At 37.5% G+C, this 24,392-nt stretch overlaps 1 protein-coding gene across 5 annotated transcripts in view; it reads right to left on the minus strand.

Annotated features, from left to right (window-relative positions):
* Positions 1-3,695: 3,695 nt before the first annotated feature.
* LOC127658132 (DNA-binding protein SATB1-like) overlaps positions 3,696-24,392 on the minus strand; it is a 79,565-nt gene continuing 58,868 nt past the window's right edge. For 3 of the 5 annotated variants that reach the window (XM_052147250.1, XM_052147248.1, XM_052147246.1), the window contains 2 exons: positions 15,413-15,619; positions 3,697-7,454 (listed from right to left, as the gene is read on the minus strand). In XM_052147250.1, coding sequence (XP_052003210.1) covers positions 6,876-7,454; positions 15,413-15,619 — 786 coding nt within the window. In that variant the 3' untranslated portion in view covers positions 3,697-6,875. Of the gene's footprint in view, positions 7,455-15,412; positions 15,620-24,392 lie in introns of all 5 variants that reach the window. The other 2 variants (XM_052147247.1, XM_052147249.1) reach the window with 1 other exon arrangement.

Consider the following 24,392-nt stretch of genomic DNA (forward strand, 5'->3'; position numbering starts at 1 on the left):
GGACAGCTTTTCTCCAAGCCTGAACAGTCTGCTCTTACAATAGAAAGTGGTTCTTGTTGAACTTAAGAAACTGTTTGAAAATGTTGAACTAGATTTTTAAATTAAGAAAAATGTGGGTGTAGCACTTGACTGTGCAAAACTCCCCACCACAATGGTATTGTGTTGTGGGTGGTTGTAAGGAATACTTGACTCCAGTCCATTGAATTATTGAAAAATAATGCACGAGGTGATAATATAAAAACTGTTGTATTGATCAAGTGTATCGAGCTTTGATATAGCTCTTTGCCGAAAACGTCATTTTAGAACTAGCAACGATGCACTGCTTTTCGGCACTGAAGAAACAAAGTAGTGTATGTGTGTGTGTTTGTATGTGTGTGTGCATGCATGTGTGTGTGTTTGTGTGTACGCAAGCATGTATGTATATGTGTGAGCATGTGTAAGTGTGGGTGAGGCGAGGAGTGCAGAAATTTAAACCAAAATATCCAGATTTATACAGTTTGAAAGTGTATGGAGACCGATTGCATCATTCAAAGTGTGGCATGGGAATGGGTGGTTGCTGCAGATCTCTTTTGCTGCTCTTTGTTGACTGCGATTCTCTGATTAGTGGATCTTTCTTTGCAGGATTTATTACTTTGTTGAAATAACGTGGACTAAAGGCTTAAACAGTAGCATATGCCACAGATTAACAACCTCAGAGTTCATGGAAGGTCTAAGTTAATTTTAACTTTAGACTCTTGCACACTATATTTCTGTTCAAGCCTTGCATTTGTACTACTACTGTTCATACAAGTTGTGGTGAACCCTGCGGTGAATTAAGGGAAATGGAAAGTGCCATTTTCAAACGGAAACATATTTGTGTGGGCATTGAAAACCTGATATATTTTATATATCTGATTTATTTTCTTTATGCATGTTCAAGGTCTTATATGATTCATTGGTACACATTATTTAGGTTTGTTCTTATAATCTTATCAAAATTTGATAACTTTTTCTGAAACAACTTTTCAGATGCTGTCAAGACTTTGAATTATTACAAATGTAATTCATTCATTAATAAACATGATAAAACATGCCACCAGTTTTGACATTAATGACTTGAAACAGAATTGGTTCTTGCATGTATTGTGACCCATCACGACACACCATGTTTGTATATGCAGAAACATATACCGGTATTGATGTAAACAACTGTTGACAAAATCCTCATAAACAGTGAAAACCTAAACAGCTCATGTATAACTGAGAATTCAGTCTGCTGTGTGATGAAAACCTTTAGAAAACTGTTTTTTAGATCTAACAAAAAGCCATAAATTCAAACAAGATTAGCAAAAACGACCGTTAACATGAAGCATTAGATTAATCTGACTTTAAGGCAGATTTTATGAGCGCTTTGTACTTGTTTTTCCTCATTTCAAATGTTATCTGTGGTGAAGTCAATACATCATTCTTAAACTTCACTGAAAATTAGTTTAACAATGATGCCAGAGAGATAACTTTACATAACATACGAGAGAGGGCCACATTTAGCTTAAAGTATGAGGGAGGGAAATAGGAAAACACAATTATCCGGAAGGTCGTTCCAAGAAGCCATAGCTGAGCCAGTAGTGTGATTTCAGGGACTCTAAATGACCCAGATTTGGAAAAAGATGGCAGAGCAATTTGTAACAATGGGGTTCATCATTTGTAGCATTACATCAGTTTTCTCTGGATGGATTTTATTTTAATGCGACTCTGTGACTGGCTGCTAAATATGACAGGAGGAACTGATAGCTGTCTTTTCAAATGTCTATTCTCAGCTCTTTTTGAAAACCTAGTGAGCTTCCCACATACATTAGGCATCATTTTAAGGCTTAAGAGACTCTCCCGAACCAAAGAGTGTTACAGAAGGTAAATATGATGATAAAGCTGCCTTCTGCAGAGCCATGTTCGAAGGCCATATCACATGCATTATTTGTATTGAACATGATCCTATTATGTATAGCAAATAATGAAAAAAATCCAACCATGATTGCGGATGAAGTGAGAGAAATGTCATTTGTACTTAAGTATCTCAATAATTGAGTATTGACTATTCAACCCAGTCTCAACCCAGAAACATGTAAGTTGGCTCGTACAAAAACCAACGTACAAACGTTTTATTCCCCCAGAGAAAAATAAACAAACCAATAACTGAACCCCAAACTCAAACCCTGAACATTTTCATAAAGTTTAACCCCTATCCCAAACTCAGAACCTAACCATGGTTCTAATAGGAAAATCCATTTTGTGTACCAAGGAAGAAAAAACAAACACTGGGTTTATGATATGAGGTAAGCGTATTGCAGATTACTGACATCATTGGTCATTTGTGTTGCATGAATAATAGAATAATAGTTGTTTAGTTTGTCTATACATGAATAAAAGTCATAGCTTTTCATACAACCCAAGTCGTACAATATGTTACGATTTTGCCATCGTGTACAAATTATTACGAGCTGTCGTGAGACAAATGAGCGCATTTGCATGCACTGATTATGCTTAATAAGCTGACAATGTGTGTTTTCATGTAAACGTGTTAAACAGCTTTCCTTATCAGTGCGAGGTCATAAATGGTTTAAGCCAACTACCCTGATTTTGTGTTGCATGTAAACACATTTACCTGCGTTCTTACTGGCTTTTCCAATATGCGCTTGAGTTTTATTGCTTTGTCTGATTTTTTGGGAGTGATTAGCGTATTGGTGTGCATGTACTATAAACGGACTCAATGTTGTCTATATCCTGGTGTATAAACGTTTAGCAGATGTACACATTTAAAATGGACTGTTTTCTCGTCCTAAAAATTTAGCAAATGTATTGATGGCATCATCTTGCACTTAGGGGTGTTTCCATTTAAAAAAAAATTTAAATAGCAAATCATAGTTCATGGCTGTCTTACCTTTTCGTATGAGCGAAGTCATATGATATCTTACAATTTCACCATCACATACGACTTTTACTCCAACAGAGACCCCCCACCCCACCCGAACCAACTACAATGTTTAAAACCCCAAACCTAAATCTAACCATATATTCTAAATCATAGTTCATGGCTGTCGTACCTTTCATACCAGCCAAGTTTTATGATATCTTACGATTTTACTGTCTTGTACGAATGATCACGTGTTGTCATGAGACTATGTTGGACTCTTTAGCCCATTATTGGTGTGTGCTGTGTATTATCCATATTTTTTAATGTTTATTGAATACCATGTCAATGCCCCATTTTTGTTGTCCATAGGAATGTAACAGTCCAGTTCAGAGAGTTGGAGGGGAAGAGGATTATAATTGAACATCAACTTACATTTTGGTCTGTTCCTAATTTAGGACTTCAGAAGACTTGGGACATAGCTCATGAGTCGTATGGACTGCTTTTATGATGCTTTTTTTGACAGATTCAGTCCATATTTACTTTCATTATATTAAAAATAGGGGTCAGGATATATCTTTATTTTTTGTTTTCCATGGAAGAAAGAATCTTATATGTGTTTGGCATGTCATGAGGGTCCACTCCCCTTAAAAAATATATTTTACGTTGACTTTAATGCCCAAATAACATTCCCTTATTATTACAGAACGGTTCCACGGAGAGCAATCTCATTGTAATAACTTTATTTGTGTTTCTGATGCATTGAATGTTTGATTTGGTTCATGAAAATTAACTGAGATGCTTGTCTGTCATTGGAATACATTTCACTCAGGGGCCTCCATGGTACAAGGAACTTTATTTAACATTTTCATGAAACTGTGATACCTGTTAGTGTACACATTAAAATAGTAAACGTCAAAAACCTTTAAATAAACAAAAACCTTCCAAGTTAGGCCCCCATTTGCTAAACTGCTGTCTGTTTGACAAGAAAAAATTGTGTTTTATTTAGCAAACAATCTGCAGACCTGCAGTTATGCATTTCGCTTTCATATATATTACAGTTATGTACAGACTTGCATGTATCCTATCTCCTGCCTCATGTATATGCATATACAAAGTTTGTTTCATTTGTTTTGCCAAAGCAATGGCTTTTCATTATACATATAAATACATATGCACAAGAGTATATTAAACAGTTTAGAGCAATCCTTGATTTGCATTTTTTAAAATCGTGCTTATATCCTCCTCTTCAAGTCAGCTGTAATTGTTTGCTCTTGAAAGAATACAGTATATTAAGATCTTTTCATTAATCATCCCTAACAATGTCTGCAAATACAACAAAACATTTGTGATGTGCTTATGTGTTTAGGGAAAAAGGAATCTGTGATTACATCTGTGAGGTCACTGATGTTTTACCTCCATGTGGATGGTTCTCCATATCTGCAAGGTAGTTTTCCATATGCAGCTCTTCACCTGGAGTTCACTGAGAAGTCAACACACCTTCACAGATTTACACCTCCAATCCCTGCAGATCATCTTATTAACAAAGCATTAACACCTGCCATCTATTTACCCTCAAACACACCTTTAATATGACTTTATCCAGCCCCACCCCCCCAGGAGGGTATTCCTTATATAATACTGGAAAGACCAACAAGAACGTCTCGGCTAGCTTTTTAAATTCAGCCTGTGCTGTGGATATCTTTAATGCATCGTCACATTAACGCAAAGATTCAGAAGTACAATACAAACGGTTTAATTGTGTCATTAACAATCAGCAACCACTCCTAGTTAGAACATTTCTGCATAAAGAAACAGAGAAACACTTATAAAACAGTCAGTCGTAACAAAATAACTGGTGTTCTCATTGCGATAAACTCATAAAAAAGAAACACTTTTTTTTATACATCATATTTATACAGGAATTGGATCATTAACCAAAGGAAGACACATTGAAAACATCAATTTCACACCAATTGCATATGTTTTCATCTCTAAGGTGATCTATAGGTTAGTCGTTTTACCTACGCTTATTTGCATGATGGTAAAAATTGCATACAACATTAATTGTGAAGCTCGCTTGAGTTGCTCGACACACAGCACTTTTTTTAGGCAACTGTTAAAGCACATTTTCAATTTAAAACGCTTAAGACACTTTCTGATTTTACTGCCCATCAAAACGACATTTATAAATAGAAAAAGATCAGTAAAACGAAAAGCGTCAGGTGGCGGTAAAATGTTCGGAAAACATGACTACGTCAGAACGCGGCGTGAACCGAAAAATAAATAATGCCGGACGATGCCGAGACGATGCTGAAAACGAGGTTGTGATTCACATTTCAAACTGTGGAAATCCAGGATTTTACAGTGACCAAAGTTTTGCTAAATAATCTAACATCGGCAGTGCCATACAGTATATAGTACAAGGCATTCGTTGGCATAGTTTAAGACTGTATATATCTTTTTTTACAATTAATATATGTCTATATATATATTTATAATTCTTCAAACCAAATAATAAGATTGAGCCGTTTTCACCGGTTTACCAGCAGGTCGAAAGGATTCAGAGACGGAGCGATTCTTCTTTTTATTTCAAAGAGAATGACTCATAAGCCAGCAGTGCTTCGACCCAGTACCTCATCATTAAGGCCTTTGTCTACCCCTTTTCTCCAATATCATGCATTTAAAATGATCCAGTTACCATCACATACGTAAACATCAAAGTCTATCAAACTCCGCTGACTATTCCTTTTTTAAAATCAGTAGTTCGAAATCAGTGTAAAAACAGACAACAAGGGCAGTCGGCAAATATCCACAGCAACATACTGTTGACTTAAAGAAATAGTTCACCCAATCAATGAAAATTCCGGAATTATTTACTAACACTCACGTTTGACTTGAAAACACGTATGACTTTTTTCTTCCATGCAACAAAAAGATGATTTTTTTTTTTAAATAAATATCTCGGCCACTCAGGCCATACACTGCAAAAAATCACTTACTTATCAGTATGCAAAGACACCTAAACATACTTAAAACAAGATACTTTTACTTGATTTGCAAAATGACGTATTGACTCTTATTTTCAGAGATAAAAAAAGAAAATCGGCAATGGGGTCAGAAAAAAAAAGCTTGCTTTCCTTTCAAATTAAGCACATTTTTCTTACCCCATTGGCGAATGGTTTTTACTTGTGTAAAGCATGAATTGCACCAAATGTGGTCAGATTACTCTGAAAACAAGTCCTAATATCTTGTGCCATTTTGCTTTTCAAGTAAATTCATCTTGCTTTCAGGATGTATAGATTCTTTCACTGGAAAACAAGACAAAAATACTGAGTAAGACAATAATGTTTGCAGTGTATAATGAAAGGGAGTGAGGACTGGGGCTTTAAAGCTTCGAAACAACAAGAAAAGCTCTAAAAAGTATAATAAATGTAGCCCATATGACTCTTGCATTTCAAGTCTTCTGAAGCCATTTGATAGCTTTATATGACAAAGAAACCCAAATTAATGTCGTTCAACACAGAAAATCTCTTTATACATATTACATTTTTAACATGTTGGAGCTTGACAGCCTCAGTCTCCATTCACTTTCATTATATGGATATAAATGGTGACTTGGGGCAAGATATTCTTCAGAAATGAACCTTCTTTCCATGTGAGAGAGGCATACTGGTTTGGAACCACATGAGGGTGAGTCAATAATGACAGAATAATTTTTTGGGGTGAACTATCCCTTTAAGATTAATTTAAAATTGTTTTTTTTTTTTTTTTTAAGATTTTGTTTAGTTGTGCAGATTATTGAAATAATGCACGAGTCTTTACAGTGAAATCATACACACTTTACAAAACTGTGAAAGTTAATCACCTCTGCATTATTCAGTCTCATGTTAAAAGTCTTACAGTTTCGCCCATGGAACACAGACAGCGAGAACGGCAGAGGTATGAGAATAAGATTTCAATGCAAACAAAGACATCCGCGAGGTCACCGTCACTCTTTAGCCTCCTGCTCAGTTTGGGCCTGGCCCTGGGCGTGCGTTTCGGATGCCAGGTGCTCTTCAATTTTGATGGAGAACATTGTGCTGTTGGTCTGGACGCTATCGTCAAGCTCCGTTAACAACCCACCCTCATTCAAGTCTGTCAGGCCCTCGTCTTTGTTGTTGTTGCTGTTGTTGTTGGAGGGGAACCCGAAGGTTGCTTCTTTCAGCTTGCCGGCATGATTGATATAGAAGCGCTGGTTTTGGAAGAACTTGATGATGGTGTGTTTGGGCAGGTCCAGCTGGGCCGAGAGGGTGTGGATGGCCTCCTCGTCCGGATAAAGCCCCACGTCCTGGATGAAGCTCTGCAGGATGCCCAGTGCCTCCATGGAGATGCGGTTGCCCTGGCGACTCTTGCAGCGGTTGTCGTCCTCAGACTCGGCGGGTGAAGCCGTAGAGGGCTGTCGCGGGGGGAGCCGCGGTCCCATCTGCTGCTGTTGTTGCTGTTGTAAGGGCTGCTGGGACAGAGGCGGCTGGGAGGGGTGCGGCAAGGGCAGGGGCACCTGGAGTTGAGAGGACGGCTGTTGATGAGCCTGAGAGGGTGAAAGAAAGATACTCTATGTCAACTTACAGGTGATGTATATTTCCACACAGAATGTTAAAATTCCTATATCCTATAGAGACCACTATAAGTAAGCCATTTATAGGTTTATTTCCCCGAAAAGTGTACACACTGCGGCATGATCAAAACATTGCACTGTTTGTTTGAGCATCCCAACCAGGGGCAGGACAATTTGACTTGTTTGGAAATCCCGTTTGAAAACATGTTTATTATGTTTAATAATAATCAAGTACTTTCATTTTGTAAAGTATTTAATTAGGCATTACCACATGATTTAATATATATGGTTGTTTCTTCAACTTCAGGCAAAATGTAGCAGGTGGTGATTTTATTGTTATTATTGATTACTATTTGATTATTATTATTATATGAATGTCATATTAAAATTAAGTTTTTACCAGGCCATATCATTTATTTTGAATCCTTTTCAAAGGACTTTAATACATACATTTGAATGCTTTTGCCTTGTCCCAGACCCAGAATTGTAATATTAAAATGAAAATCCATGTTTAAAACTATAATAATAAAATAAAAATAAGAGTGAAATAAACATAAACCATTTCACTATTTAGTGTGAAATTGATGTTTTTACATTTTTCTGTTCTGAAAATTCTGTTCCACGGTTGTAGCATAATTTCCACCAAATTTAACAATTTGATCCCTAATACAGTTTTTTTGCAAAGTTAGTGTATTTGTTAACGAAGTGGACAAAGGAGTCAGTGAAGTGCGTGCTTGAGGTTAAATATGAGACGTGATGTTTGAAGAAAACAAAGAAAAGTAAAGGAAAAATCATTTATGAGCAGCATATTATTATTGGGCGTCATTTCCAGTCAAGCCGTAATTTTGCCAAATTATGACAAAAGTGTAAAAAATATTATTTAACTGTTTGTTTTTGAGCTACAAAAGGGTATTTACATGACTTTCAGATTTGTTTTAATTTTTGCATAAATCTCTTGTGATGCCTGTACATACACTGTTGGACACTGATAATAGACAAACCTAATAAAGTAGTGAGAGTGTGAAAAATATTTACTTTCTAGAGGTCCATAATGCTAAAATTGCCAGAAGTTGTAATTTACATTTACATTTATGCATTTGGCAGACGCTTTTATCCAAAGTGACTTACAGTGCACTTATTACAGGGACAATCCCCCTGGAGCAACTTGGATTAAGTGTCTTGCTCAAAGACACAATGGTGGTGATTGTGGTGATTGAACCAGCGACCTTCTGATTACCAGTGATGTAATTCTGTATACGAATATAGACTGTGTGTTTTGTGGACCATTCAGAGTAAATTCTAGAGTTTATTGTGTGTGAAAATCATGCCATGCATTACATTTTTTCCACATTCTGATGGTTGATGTGAAAATTAACTGAAGCTCCTGACCCATATCTGGATGATTTTATTCACTGCACTGCTGCCACATGATTGGCTGATTAGATAATCGCATGGATGGTTGTTGGTGCCAGATTAGGCTGGTTTGAGTATTTCTGTAACTGCTAATCTCCAGGGATTTTCACACACAAAAGTCTCTTGAATTTAATCCAAATGGTGCCAAAAAACATCCAGTGAGCAGCAGTTCTGTGGAACTGTGGTTCAAACTGATAAAGTCTACGGTAACTCAGATAACCCCTCTGTACAATTGTGGTGAGAATAATATAATCTTCTGAGATCATGGTTGGCAATGTTTTGGCACGAGGGGGACCTACACAATATTAGGCAGGTGGTTTTAATGTTGTGGCTGATCTGTGTGTGTAATATATATATATACTGTTTATATAGTATATAAATGGGTGTTTACTCCTTTTCATGTACGACTGTTAACACAACCCCCCCCCCTCTGTTGACAATACATAAAATAAATAAATTGATCAATTGTCACACATTATACATACATTTCTGCATATACATGGTGAAATTATTTATTTTTCACATATCCCAGCTAAGATGGGGTCAGAGTGCAGGGTCAGCCATGATATGGCGCCCCTGATTGCTTATCAAGCCTGTTTCTTAATGCAGTAAAAATAAAAACTCAATGTGCAGCAAGATTTGGCCATGTGGGCATTGCGAGTGATGTACTGAGTGCTATCGGTGTCTGGGTTTAGGTCACTTTCACATCACTGTAAACATATGACACATTTGCTCTGAAATGTGCCATTGTTTGACAGTTTGGGGCATTGTAGCAGGCAGCTGCTTTTTTCCATTCACCATACAGAACGCTTTTCCTGGGACATTCCCAAGAGCACCCGGAATACTTGATAACATTTTGCAAATGCACAACAGTCAACAGATAACATATCAAAGACAAAAGGAATACAATGAGCAGAAATAAATGCAAGTAAAGAGCATATTATCTAGCAACGTAATGTACAATGCACCGACATGAGGTAAATTACATTGAACAAAGTTTTACATTTTGAAGAAACATTTAGGAAAATATAAGTAGCGCTTTCACATTGAAAACTTGTTGCCACAATGCAAAGCTTTATTAATGTACCAGGTCTATCTATATATCAACATGAGTCAGTCAACCTTATGTTGTGCCTAAGAGCCCCTTAACCGTGGTAAAATTACTGTAAAGCAGCCTCTTGAGGCTTACTGGTTTATTATGCCACCGCATGTCTTAGAAGACATTTGACTAACAATTGCAAATCTTTAAAACATAACCAGCCGTGTGCGGATGCTGTTGCCTTAAGTGGTGAAAATGGAAGTGAGTAAATGTTTTTCTGTTTTCTTGGATTGACCATATGCTTGCAAGTAAACAAAATAATCGGATCAAAGACGCAGCTGTAACCAGACGAACTTGAGGGATTTTTATGATTAAATATGGATTCTGAATAGTGATGAATTTATCAAAATAGCCAGCTGTCCTTAATATCTAAACGCAGACAAATGATGTTGCTAATGACTGTTTTGCTTACACAGCAAGGGAGCACAGAATTACTGGTGTTTTACAGAGACGTACAGCTCCTCAAAACTCCAAGTGATCAAAAGAAAATTAAATAGACATCATTTTGGTATAAACTAATAGACTAAAATCATGTAAAGGAAACCAAATGATTGCACAAAACAGAGTGGGTCAGTATGTGTACATATTTGTGAATCAGGGGCGTAGCAGTCGTTTTAAAAGTGGGAGGGACACAGGTGTTAGTAGGTGGCTCGCACAAACCTAACACTTACAGGGCAGTATTCAAATGTAACAGTATACATTAATATATAAGTAGGATATAAGTATTATATTAATATATTACATACTTGTATTTGTAGTATTTTAAAGATTCAAGTATTGCAAATGTATTGCACATGTGCACAATTGTATTTTACTCTGTGCTTGTGCATTGTGGGATTTAAATGTATCCAAGTGGCTCGAGTGTTTTGCCTACGTTCCCGAACATTTGCTCAGATCCATTTAGTGATTCGTTCAGTGGCCATTTCCAGTGATGCCAGAAGGTGGTGACAAATGAGTGTCTTGTGTGAAATGAGTTAGTCACTGAATCAACGATCAAAAGAAAATTTGACTCCTTTAAAATGTGTTTGTCTACAGACCTACAAAGAGACTTTAGTAGAGGTTTTAAGCAATTTGTGAGTTGTTGTGCATGACTTGTATCAAAAGACATCAATTACAGTCTTATAATAATTATAATGAGTTTCAATAACGTCTGTGCGTTTTCATGTATAAGAAAGTGTCTACATATCTATTCACTTCAGGAAAATGCACAAGTGCTCTAAGAACACGGCAGATCTATCTTTTATCCTACAGATTGTTGACTGCACACTAATATAGAGGTAAAAAACAGGAGCTGATATTAAAAATAGCTTTACATATTTAACACAGATCTAGTAATCTGCTTGGCGAAAACAACCAATCAAACTATTACCTCACAAACATAACGTAAAAAGCATAACTTAATGAAGACTCATGCGCTGATATAAACTCCACTTACAAAGACGGATTGTCCTTTTTTTCTGCAGTGCATTTCACGTAATGCTGGCAATCAGCGATATGTTCCTCATGTCTAGATTATTCATTTAGATCAACATCAATCCTGATAAAAACATATCAGGATAAATGAGCATTGTTGAAAGCAGCTTTGTAGAAATGAACGGAGCCGCACTGTTTAGACTTTCTGACTGATGGCCTATTATGTAAAGTTTGTTTTGGATCATGAAACTCACCTGTGATTGGCTGGATGATCGCTCAATCAACTCAAAGTAACAAAATGCAAAGAATACTGTATACAAATCCACCATTTGGACTCGGTATGGGTTTAGCTTGAAAAAGTGCGGGGGACCAAAGCACCTTTTTAAAGACATCCCCCGTGGCTGCTACGCCCTTGTAGTGTATATACTTGTGACAGGGCGGAGAGTGGGGCCGGGTTGTGATTATACACACCCAGTCCTTTATCAGGCTAATTAAGCCTCAGAGAGGGATAAAGGCCAATGGCAGACGGTGGTGCGACGAGAGAGAGATAGTTTACGGACATGTCCGTCATTTGTGTGTTTTGTCTTTTGTTTAAGTTTATTATTAAAATATAATTGATATTGCCAAGCTGGTTCTCGCCACCTCCTTTCCATTGAACTACGTTACACTGGTCCCCACGAGTCGCCGAGAATCGCGGTGGGGCGTTTTGACTGCCAGGGGTCGTGAGTCTGACTCCGGTACGCCCGGGGGGAAGTGGCTGTCGTCCGCCTGAGAGGGTGGAGGAGTGACCGAGGACCATGTGACGGTGTACTGGAGAACCGGCGAGTAGGTATTTTTTTCATCTCTCTCTCTCTCTCTCGCTCACTGCCGCTCCGCGTTGGCCTTTTCCCTCTTGTTTAAATTTTAAACGTGTTTTTTGGGGAGTACTACACTGTTACCGGAAATACACCTCCATTTTAATTATTTCTGTTTCCCTCCCCTCCCTCATCCAGGTAGATGGGGATGACCTGCCGGCAGACCGGGCTTAAAGCACGCCCTCCCCCAGGGAAAGAGGGTTGGGGGGGGTGGGGGGTGTACATCAGGCCGGGGGCTCCCCAACTTGAGAGAACGAGGTAGGATTGTGACAGGGCGGAGGGCGGGGCCGGGTCCCTTATCAGGCTAATTAAGCCTCAGAGAGGGATAAAGGCCGATGGCAGACGGTGGTGCGACGAGAGAGAGATAGTTTACGGACATGTCCGTCATGTGTGTGTTTGTCTTTTGTTTAAGTTTATTATTAAAATATAATGTATATTGCCAACACTGTATGTGTGTGCACACTTATAATATCCCATCTGACGGTTCTGTAAAAATACATAAATTAATAGAGATTTTGCTATTCTGCTTATGTTGCTATATTTGCACGTCTATAACGGATAGGACTGCTTCACATTATCTACAAGTTAAAGTGACTAAGAAACATAAACTAATGTGAAAATACACAGAGGGACGTGTCTCAATCATGTCTAGACAAGAATGTTTATTGTCAGACACAACATAAAGTAGCATTTAGATGTTTACGGTTAGCAATGTTGCAACTTTCTGCATTAAAAATGAAGTTATATTTGTTTATATTCGCTACTTGGCAAGGGCTTCGAATGTTGTTCATCCAATCAGAACTTTGAGTGAGAACTATGCAGTATAATATTAGTTATTATTAGTTTTGAGTCTTTTGTTTTTAACTGAATTGGGAAATAATGGTAAATGGTCTGCACTTATATAGCGCTTTTATATTAACCTTAGAGGTTACCAAAGCGCTTTACACGGTGTCCCAATCACCCATCCACACTCACATTCACACACCAATGGCGGCAGAGCTGCCATGCAAGGTGCTAGCCTGCCATTGGGAGCAACTTGGGGTTCAGTGTCTTGCCCAAGGACACTTTGGCATGTGGAGCCGTTTGGGCCGGGATTCGAACCACCAACCCTGCGATTGATAGCCGACCCGCTCTACATTATGAAGCACTATTATAATATTAACTAATATTATAATTTGTCAACTATTTAATTCACTGGATTTAAAAAATATCACATCATATTAAAAATACATACATCATATTAATAATAATATATATGTTATTACATAATATAATATTTTATGACACTAGTATATCCATCCATCCATCCATCGTCAAGCGCTTATCCTGTGTACAGGGTCGCGGGGGGCTGGAGCCTATCCCAGCTAACATTGGGCGAAAGGCGGGGGACACCCTGGACAAGTCGCCAGTCCATTGCAGGGCGACACTAGTATATATATATATATATATATATATATATACTGTGTATATACACTCACCTAAAGGATTATTAGGAACACCTGTTCAATTTCTCATTAATGCAATTATCTAATCAACCAATCACATGGCAGTTGCTTTAATGCATTTAGGGGTGTGGTCCTGGTCAAGACAATCTCCTGAACTCCAAACTGAATGTCAGAATGGGAAAGAAAGGTGATTTAAGCAATTTTGAGCGTGACATGGTTGTTGGTGCCAGACGGGCCGGTCTGAGTATTTCACAATCTGCTCAGTTACTGGGATTTTCACGCACAACCATTTCTAGGGTTTACAAAGAATGGTGTGAAAAGGAAAAACATCCAGTATGCGGCAGTCCTGTGGGCTGAAAATGCCTTGTTGATGCTAGAGGTCAGAGGAGAATGGGCTGACTGATTCAAGCTGATAGAAGAGCAACTTTGCCTGAAATAACCACTCGTTACAACCGAGGTATGCAGCAAAGCATTTGTGAAGCCACAACACGCACAACCTTGAGGCGGATGGGCTACAACAGCAGAAGACCCCACCGGTACCACTCATCTCCACTACAAATAGGAAAAAGAGGCTACAATTTCCAAGAGCTCACCAAAATTGGACAGTTGAAGACTGGAAAAATGTTGCCTGGTCTGATGAGTCTCGATTTCTGTTGAGACATTCAGATGGTAGAGTCAGAATTTGGCGTAAACAGAATGAGAACATGGATCCATCATCCCTTGTTACCACTGTGCAGGCTGGTGGTGGTGGTGTAATGGTGTGGGGGATGTTTTCTTGGCACACTTTAGGCCCCTTAGTGCCAATTGGGCATCATTTAAATGCCACGGTCTACCTGAGCATTGTTTCTGACCATGTCCATCCCTTTATGGCCACCATGTACCCATCCTCTGATGGCTACTTCCAGCAGGATAATGCACCATGTCACAAAGCTCGAATCATTTCAAATTGGTTTCTTGAACATGACAATGAGTTCACTGTACTAAAATGGCCCCCACAGTCACCAGATCTCAACCCAAAAGAGCATCTTTGGGATGTGGTGGAACGGGAGCTTCGTGCCCTGGATGTGCATCCCACAAATCTCCATCAACTGCAAGATGCTATCCTATCAATATGGGCCAACATTTCTAAAGAATGCTTTCAGCACCTTGTTGAATCAATGCCACGTAGAATTAAGGCAGTTCTGAAGGCGAAAGGGGGTCAAACACAGTATTAGTATGGTGTTCCTAATAATCCTTTAGGTGAGTGTATATATATATTAGTCTTTGTTTATATATTATATTAGTCTGAAATCATGAAAATTATTTGAACAAGCTTGTAAATGTAGTTGCTTATGTAATGCGAACATTCAAATGTATAGCATGACAAGTCATGCACTATAGTAAAAAGGTTTAGATGTCACAAGATAGCGTTGTGGGAGGGACAGGGTTAAAAGTAAGTCTTTATGAACTGATAATCTGCTGTTTTACTCGTGATTTCTGTGAAAGTGATTAAAAATCACTGTTGTGGTAGCGCCTCTAGTGCTCATTAAACCAGGAAACTGCCATGATACACACAACGAGCCACAAAAAAATTATTTTGCAAAAATGTAGGTACCAGGATGTATTTTGTTGTTGTTGTTGTTGAATTTGTAGTAAAAATATCTATTTTACAAGGCTATAAAACTCCTACTGAGATATAAGAGTTTGGTGTGTGTTTGTAAGACTGACCTGTAGGGGGTCTGTGGGCATGTGCAGCATGTGAGCGGGTCTGTCGGCATGATGCTGCTGGCCTCCATTGCTCTCCTGCTCGTATATGATGTCCCGTTCTGATTGGGACAGACTGAGAAACCGGCGGATCATAGAAAGGTTCTCCCAGAGTGTGCGGTTCTCCGGGGACGGGTCTTCCTTCCAGCGCAGGAGTTCACAAAGCCAGCCCTGCAGAATTACACACAGATAACACATTTACAGTATGCAGATCACGCATCAAATAGAGAGCATATACAGTATGATTAAAAACATATATATTTTTTTTCATTTATTATAATTGCATATCTATGGTTTATAGTAAAGAAATATATGTACCGGTAGGTTCTTTTTGAACTACCAACAAAACCATTAATAACTGAATTCTATTGGGCCTGTATGATTATTTTGGACATGTAACAGGTTGATGAAAACACATCCTCATACGGGAGCATGTGTTTCCCCCCTCCATATTTTCACAATAGTTCATGTGTACTTTTTAATATATTAATTGGGACAAAACTAGTTAGTGACTATTTTCAAATCTGCCATTGGTCGCGCAAACTCATAGTCCTGGCCCAAACTAATATTATTGGTTGAGCCAGTCGGGCCGTTTACACAAACAAATCACAATTCAGTTTGATGCTGCAAGTGACACAGAAAAAAAAAAAATCACACCTAACTTTTAAGTCAAATATATGTGTAGCTTCTAGTTTTAGGAAAGAAATTGCAAATATATAAATGAAAGAGAAATAAGAGCACTCTAGAGTGTGTTCCAGTAGTCCAGTCCTGGCACACTAACAAAAGTGATGCCATAGTCTCCACACCAGTGTGTGGCAGCACCTTTCAATTCCACAGGATTACACAACACACACACACACACACACACACACACACACACACACAGCGTGGTGCTGCATGGCAGAGATAACTCAGCATTTCTGTTGTCCCATGTTCCCTCTCCCCAAAAGCCATGCAAAGCCCATGAGAGAGAGTGAGAGAGAGAGAGAGAGAGGCTCACCACAGCTCACCTTGTTCTTCTGCCACATTTATTATTGCATTATTTTATTTGCATGCGCACTTGCACAGGGATTTCACTCTTGTTCCTACTATAGTTCAAACAAACACATACACACACCTTATCGCAGCCATTAACCACACTATCATGAAATAATCCTCAATCAAACATCTGCAAACGCTGTGGATAAAAAAGGTAAAGAAATCCCACCATGCCACAGAACAAGCTACTGAAAAAAAAAACACACATTATTGTAACACCTGTGCAACCAAACTAAAACCTAACCAAACAGAGGTATTAGTAATAATGTAATTGCATTATAAAACTAAAAACAGATACAATTTTGGATTTCCCATGGAGAGCTACAGAGACAGTGCAATGCACTCTGGGCCAATTAAAGACCTGAAAAACTGTTTGTATTTGTTCAATTGCATTTCTTCACTGCCTTGTTATAAACAGAGAGCGTTATCAAACGTTCGGCCTGGATACGGGATGCTCTTTCATAACAGAAAAGTCTTTAGTGAAGTTCTCAGTTGCATTTCAACTTTGTTTAATGTGTTTCTCCTACAATTCCTTTGGAGAAATGAAAAGTTGCTTTGGTATAAGTATAGAGCTATAAAATTAAAGTGGACCGTGACTCAGATGATTTATTTTTTGAAGAAATTTAGGAGAAATCAATTGTGATTTTTTTCTTCTTTTGTTTAGGCAACTGGGTCTGTCTAAACCTAAAAACCTCCAGCTCACTTGATATATATATATATATAGAATCATTAATATTTTTGCATTGTGACTTTATTTTCATTACAATTAAGCATAATACTATAATGCAATGTTTGTTTCTTTTCTTTAACCAGCATAAATTAAAGGCACTGCAACAAATACTACCATGATGTATAAACACTTTATTAAATTATTTATTATAGTTATTATTTTGTTATTATTATTATTATTAATATATGAAACTTAATTGTATGATTATTTGTATTATTCATTTATTAAACTATTAAATCCTATTTATTAAAAACTATTAAAATAAAAAAATATTATTATTATTGTTAAATATTAATAAAATATTATAATATTAATAAAATATTATTTTTGCATCACAGTAACAGGGATTTGTGGGGGAGTGCTTAATTGTCGTGGAAATATTGTCACAATGCATAAAATGATCCTAAAAAATACCCTTGATTTTCTTAAAGCAAAATATCATTTTTAAATGTCTTATTTTTATGTTTTGATTTTATCTTTTGAACACTTTGGTGACTTTTTCATGTGAAATATGACTTGACATATGTTCTGATGGGTTTCGTGGGATTCACTAACTTTACTATTGTCTTCCCCAAATGTACAATATAGGGGTTATGGTTGGTGGATTGGGTCAAAAGGTCCAGCATGAGAGGGCCAGGAAGCCCACCAGAGCCCCTATTGTGTTCTGGGTATAAAAAGCAGTGGGGCATACTGATAAAAATATTTCTCTTGCACACAATGACTGAATTCATGCATAAGATTCACCCAGCTTAGCAGGATAGCGTGTGTCTATGTGTGTGTGTGAGGGCCGAGCAGTCACAAGCTGCCAATGAGTGCCGCACAGGACTCTTCTGTGAGAGAACACCATGGTGTTTATGTCCCTCACCCCAACCAACATGCCAGCAAACACATTAATAAACTTTGGATTGAGTTCAGGAGCCCCAGACAGTCGTGGCAGTCCACATTCAGTCACATGGCACCATCAACACATTTTTATTATCTCATTTGGTTCATCAACCCCTCCGCTTAGCCTGAGGCTGTTCTGCCAGGCCTTACAGTCCTCTGAGACAATACCGCTTGGCCCTCGGTATGTGGTACGTCCACCACTCCCAAATCAGCCATCAGATCCACAGAATCACTGGGTCGTACCCCAATTCCTATACTCGTACTATGCTCTAAAAGTGTGTACTAGTGATGGGAATATATATATATATATATATTCCCATCATAAAAACTATATATATATATATATATATATATATATATATATATATATATATATATAGTTTTGAGAATGTAGTAAGATTAAACAGTTCTAATGAACCAAACCAACCAGCTCCGAGTTGAATCACAACATTACAAACTTCGATTTACAAAATCGAACAACAAGACATTAAAGACAGCATCTTTCATGAAGGAATGAACTAAAATCCCATGAAGCATTGCAAAGACATAATCAATTAAAAATAATGGAAATAAAGGTCAAAAGTATTGAGCTAAAGTTGTTGATTTGAAGTATAAATCCAATATATTTTTGATGTTATTGAAAATTATTTTCAATAGTTTGAGAGTGTTGGGAGACCGACTCTATTGCATCATTTACGGTGTGTCTTACGAGTGGGTGTTTGCTGCAGAGCCACGATTCTTTGATTGGTGGATCTGTCTCTATAGATTCACGGGGAGAGCAGTTCTTCACCAGACAGTGCGCTATTAAAAGTGATTTTTTAAAAAGAAAAAAGAAGTTGAACATGGACTGATGGTTTCAACAGAAGCATTTACCACCGGTTAACAACCTCAGAGCTCATGGTAGGTCCGTCTTTAAGGGGTTACAAGTTATCCTAAATAATCAAATCTATGAAAAAATGTATGGGATTGCACTCTATTGGGAACAGAGCTAGGGAAGGTATTTTAAAATTGGAGCTTCCCAAGCTACAAACTACTCCAAGTAGTTAAACTACAGTCAAGATACAGTTTATTTAAAGATATTTGTTAGCTATGTTAGGTACAAAGAAAAAGTACTTTGAAACTAACTACATTGAAGCTACATATTAAATGGGGCAATCTGTTTTTTAATTTTTGAATGTTTTTTAACTATAATGTTATATATATATATATATATATAGTACTGTGCAAAAGTCTTAGGCACATAAGATGTTTCACAAAAGCATTTTAATCTTAAGATGGTTATTTATATCTTCAGCTTTAGTGTGTCAATAGGAAATATACATTTTAGACTCCCAAACATTACTTTTGTAAATAGATTAGAATAGAAGAACAGGGAGCCCTGCAACAGACATCATTGCCCCCACAAAGCCCCCCACTGAACATCATGAGAGCCTGGGATTACTAGAAGAGACAGAAGTAATTGAGACAGCTGAAACAGATAGAAGAACTGTGGAGAATTATCCAAGATGCTTGGGACATCCTATCTGCCAACAACCAAGAAAAACTGTATCCAGGTGTATCTAGGAGAATTGCTGCTGTTTTAAAGGCAAAGGTGGTCACGCCGAATACTGATTTAGCTTTTTTATGTTTACTGGACTCTGTATGACATTAATTGATAAATGAAAACTATTTTTGCCATTATTTTTGAAGACATACTCACTATGCAACATTTTTCACCAGTGCCTAAAACTTTTGCACAGTACTGTATATATATATATATATATATATATATATATATATATATATTAGGGCTGTCAATCGCAATTTTTTTGAATTCAATTAATTATGACATATCGATTAAAATGGATAAAATGTTTTAATTTAATTAATTACATTATATGCCGATTCATAAATCAAATTAACCGCAATTAATCGCATATTATCTGCTAATAAAGACCCCCAAATAAAGATAATTCATATAAATAATGCATAATAATTCAAATATTTATAAAAAAGATATGCAGGGCCTATTGAAATTCAGTCTGAAATAAATTGCATTAATGTGGCAGATGAAAAAATTATTGATTAGGTAATACAAAAAGTGGATTAAGAACTCAATATATGGTTTGTTTTATTCTAATATCACTGAACAAGCCTACGTTTGACAACAATCTGTTTTGCATTGAGTTCGTCAACGTGTCCAGTTCACACAGGATGTGTTCTTGTGTTCCGTCTGCTCTATTTTTAAAAGCACTGGAAACTTCTGAAAATCACATTTCAAGATTCCTGTATTCTGTTGTGCTTCCTCAGTGAGGCGCTGCAACCAACTGACGTGGCTCGTAAAAACAAATATACTTCAAACTTGAATAGGAGTGGTGGTGGCGTAGTGGGCTAAAGCACATAACTGGTAATCAGAAGGTTGCTGGTTCGATCCCCACAGCCACCACCATTGTGTCCTTGAGCAAGGCACTTAACTCCAGGTTGCTCCGGGGGGGATTGTCCCTGTAATAAGTGCACTGTAAGTCACTTTGGATAAAAGCATCTGCCAAATGCATAAATGTAAATGTAATTGACCCTTCGCTAAGCCCCGCCCCCCTTGGTTATGGGCGCTCGCTCTGACAACTCTGCAGAACTCCCCATAGGAATGAATGGGAGATTGCCTTGAACTGCACACACACACACACACACACACACACACACACACACACACACACACACACACACACACACACACACACACACACACACATATATATACACAACTATAAAACAGAACAAACAGGGCCCTGTCAAAAGGGTTGCGACAAATATGGAAGCATGCAATTCTCCAGAATGTCTTTAAATATCGTAACATTAACTTTTGTCTCCACTGAAATGAAGGGATCTCATCCAAACCCGTTAATTAGATGGGAGTGCCCACACATTTTTAATGCATTATAGCTAAATACATTACATTTAAAATTCAAAATGACTTAACTTTCAGATCCATGCATTTAAAAAAATGCTTCTCGCATTTCTTGCCACTTTTTTTGCAGACGTCTTCTTTTGTAGTGCAAGAGGATATGGGCGATATCAGCCCCAAAAAAGCATGCACAATACATACTTCGAAAACTCAAAGGAAACAGTATGCCATCTAGATGCCTAATCCTAATCTTGCATACTATATAAAATGGACAATATGCAAATTAGGATGTAGCGACTGCTGTTTCCAGATCAGTTGTCGTGGCTGTTGTCTTATCAGTCATAACATCATTGGCTGTGTTTCTCAAACAAATATGCAAGTTTCGTTAGAGATACGGCCCGATAGACCCACCTGAAATGTCCTAGCTACCAAACAAACACAAAAACTCCTTTTTTGCTTACACGTACATCTGTCAAAAAAACCAAACAATCTGGGGCAGATGTCAGAGAATCATTCTTTCTTTTTCGTTCGTTTCGATTGTTTTCAAATAAAGATGCTAATCCATTGTTATGGCTTCAGTCTTGAGTGCGTTGAAGTAAAAACAAAAGCGAGAAACAAACATCTTGATGTCAGGCAGAGGGGCTGCGGCATTCACCAGACAAAAGCATTATTGTTTCCAGCTACGCCGCCCCTGCGGAATCTGGCAGCGACTCAGCTTTGGAAGACAGTGTCATGAAGATCAATTCAGAAGATAATACAGTGTGCTCAAACCTGTTTTTCATCTGCGTGTGGGGGTCTACGAGCGAACGAATGAACAAACGTGTGTGGGGTTTGTGGATGTACGAAGAAGGAATTGGACTCACCGTGTGCGCGTCAAGTCCATCTGTTGGCTGAAATGTATTAATGTGTTGGCACAGCATATGTGAATCTTCTGCAACAATAAGCAAAAAAGAAACATGGGCCAAAAATAGGCAGGGGACGGACTGTCTTTTTGGATATCTTGCTATGCAAATAGACCTGCTCGCCGGTATTTATTCAAATGGTCTTGGCACGGCGGAAGAGAACACCAGGCCAGTGCCCCAGATGAACTCTACACAAACATCGAGGTATCCGATCCCCACAGATGCGGTCAGGCAAATAATAATCTTACTGCCTCGATCCTTAAAGGAATAGTTCAACGGAAATGAAAATCCTGTCGTCATTTACTCACCCTCATTTCATGCCAAAAGACTTTCTTTTGAGGAACATAAAATGTGAATTCTGGAGGACTATCCTGCCCGCTGTATTCCATTTAATAAAATTGAAAGGGGACTGAGAATGTCAAGCAAAAAAATGACATAACGTGCACAGATTTATCTGTCGTACCGCAAGTTTTCTGAAATCATTCTACATTTTTCCATCTTTAGTGAAAGGTTCCTTTAAATGAGAGCTATAAATACCTTCTGGTTGCCATGATGGTGAGAGGGAATTTTTTTGAGCCTATATTGGATAAAAGATTCCTATTTTTCAGTGTGTATGTAATGCTATAGCACAATGTGTTCTGTCTTGGCTTGTTTGATTGCAACATATCAATATATAGTGCTGTTGTTGTGCAAAAAATTCCCGTCGGGGATCAATAATGTCTATCCATCTTTCTAGACAGCTCTCTATGCAGAGATACAGAGCAGCGAGGGACCTGCTGAGCAACATGCCATTTATATGAGTCCTGTGAACTTTCAATTACTTTTCAGATAAGGGGGCCCCAAAAAGTATTTGAACACTGAAGCCACACTTAAAACATATGCGTATTGTTGCATTAGATAAAACATCAAATCTAAACTATGAAATAGTCAATTATTTACAATAAAAATGCACAGTCTTCATGCAAAACATAATGATTGCAGGTTGGCACGCAACCAGATTAAGCCATATTCCACCATCTGAAATAGTTTTTCTAGTAAGAAACAAAGAACTGACCTCATAAGTGAGCACAAATTAGTTATTAATTGACAACAACTGTGGCAGAAAAATATTAAAATCTACTTTGCACCTTGATATGCAACTGTGTACAGTATATAAATATTTGTACGAAATATTAGGAATGCAGAAGCATTGGTAGCCCATACAGTAGCAAGGTCAACATTTTCAAGAAACACGAAAAAAGTAGCAGTAGGAAGCAATAGTGTATGTTGATCCTAATATATTTCAAACAAAGAGCACCGTGCCTGCGACAAGCTCACGACACACGCGCAACCTATGAGAAATGCGAGTCCATCAATTATAAGCGTGTGAATTAAGATTTAATTCAAAGCTGGAGTTTAATTGCTAATATCAGAGAGTAATTAAGCAGATAAATCATGCCTGATCTTATTGAATTACAGATTAAAACGGCATAAAACCTGCAAATTGTACATGTCAGCTCCAACAGCACTCTTAATTAATGCACAAGTTTGCTTTGAAATGGCAAAAATAGATCAAGTTGTATCACTTTTATCACGAACTTTGACATTGGTTGAATATAACGCAGGCGTCACTGAGTGTGCATAAATACCAAAAATCAGCTTATCAAAAAAATCAGACAATGCAAGAAAACCACATATATGTGGGCTCTTAAATCATTGGATTATTCCAGTAATACGCATAACACTTGCACACATTAAATAAACCAGTAAGAACGCAGGTTTAAGATGTTTAAATGCAAAATCTGCGTAATTGGCAAACATTTCCATGTGCCGATTTATGCTTAAACCAGTTGAAGGCTGAACTTACCCCGATAAAGGAGAACAGTTTAGGGTGTTCACATGACCTTACACGTTGGCGGCTTATTATGCATAATTGGTGTAAGATTGTGCATGTTAAAGCGTTAATTGAGAGTAAAATTTTTGACGTCAACTGAAATGTTTTTTCAAAGGCTGATACAGATAACTAGAAAGTGGAGTTTACGATATACTCCGATAACGATATACTCAGATATACGATATACTCAGATATACGATATACTCCGGTATACAATATACTCCGATATACAATATAATCCGATAATGATATACTCCGATATGCAATGTACACCGATAACGATATACTCCGATATCACGATAAACTCTGATATAAAATATACACCGATAATGATATACTCCGATAATGATATACTCTGATATACAATATAATCCGAACATGATATACTCCGATAACGATATACTACGATAATGATATACTCCGATAATGATATACTCCGTTAAAGATATACTCTGATATATGATTTATTCCGATAACAATATACTCCGATAACGGTATACTCTGATAACGGTATACTATATAATGATATACTCCGATAACGATATACTCAAATATACTCCAATACCGATATACTCCAATACCGATATACTCCGATATACCATATACTCCGATAACGGTATACTCCTATATACAAT

Source organism: Xyrauchen texanus, chromosome 17 (assembly GCF_025860055.1).
Source record: "Xyrauchen texanus isolate HMW12.3.18 chromosome 17, RBS_HiC_50CHRs, whole genome shotgun sequence".
Taxonomy (NCBI): domain Eukaryota; kingdom Metazoa; phylum Chordata; class Actinopteri; order Cypriniformes; family Catostomidae; genus Xyrauchen; species Xyrauchen texanus.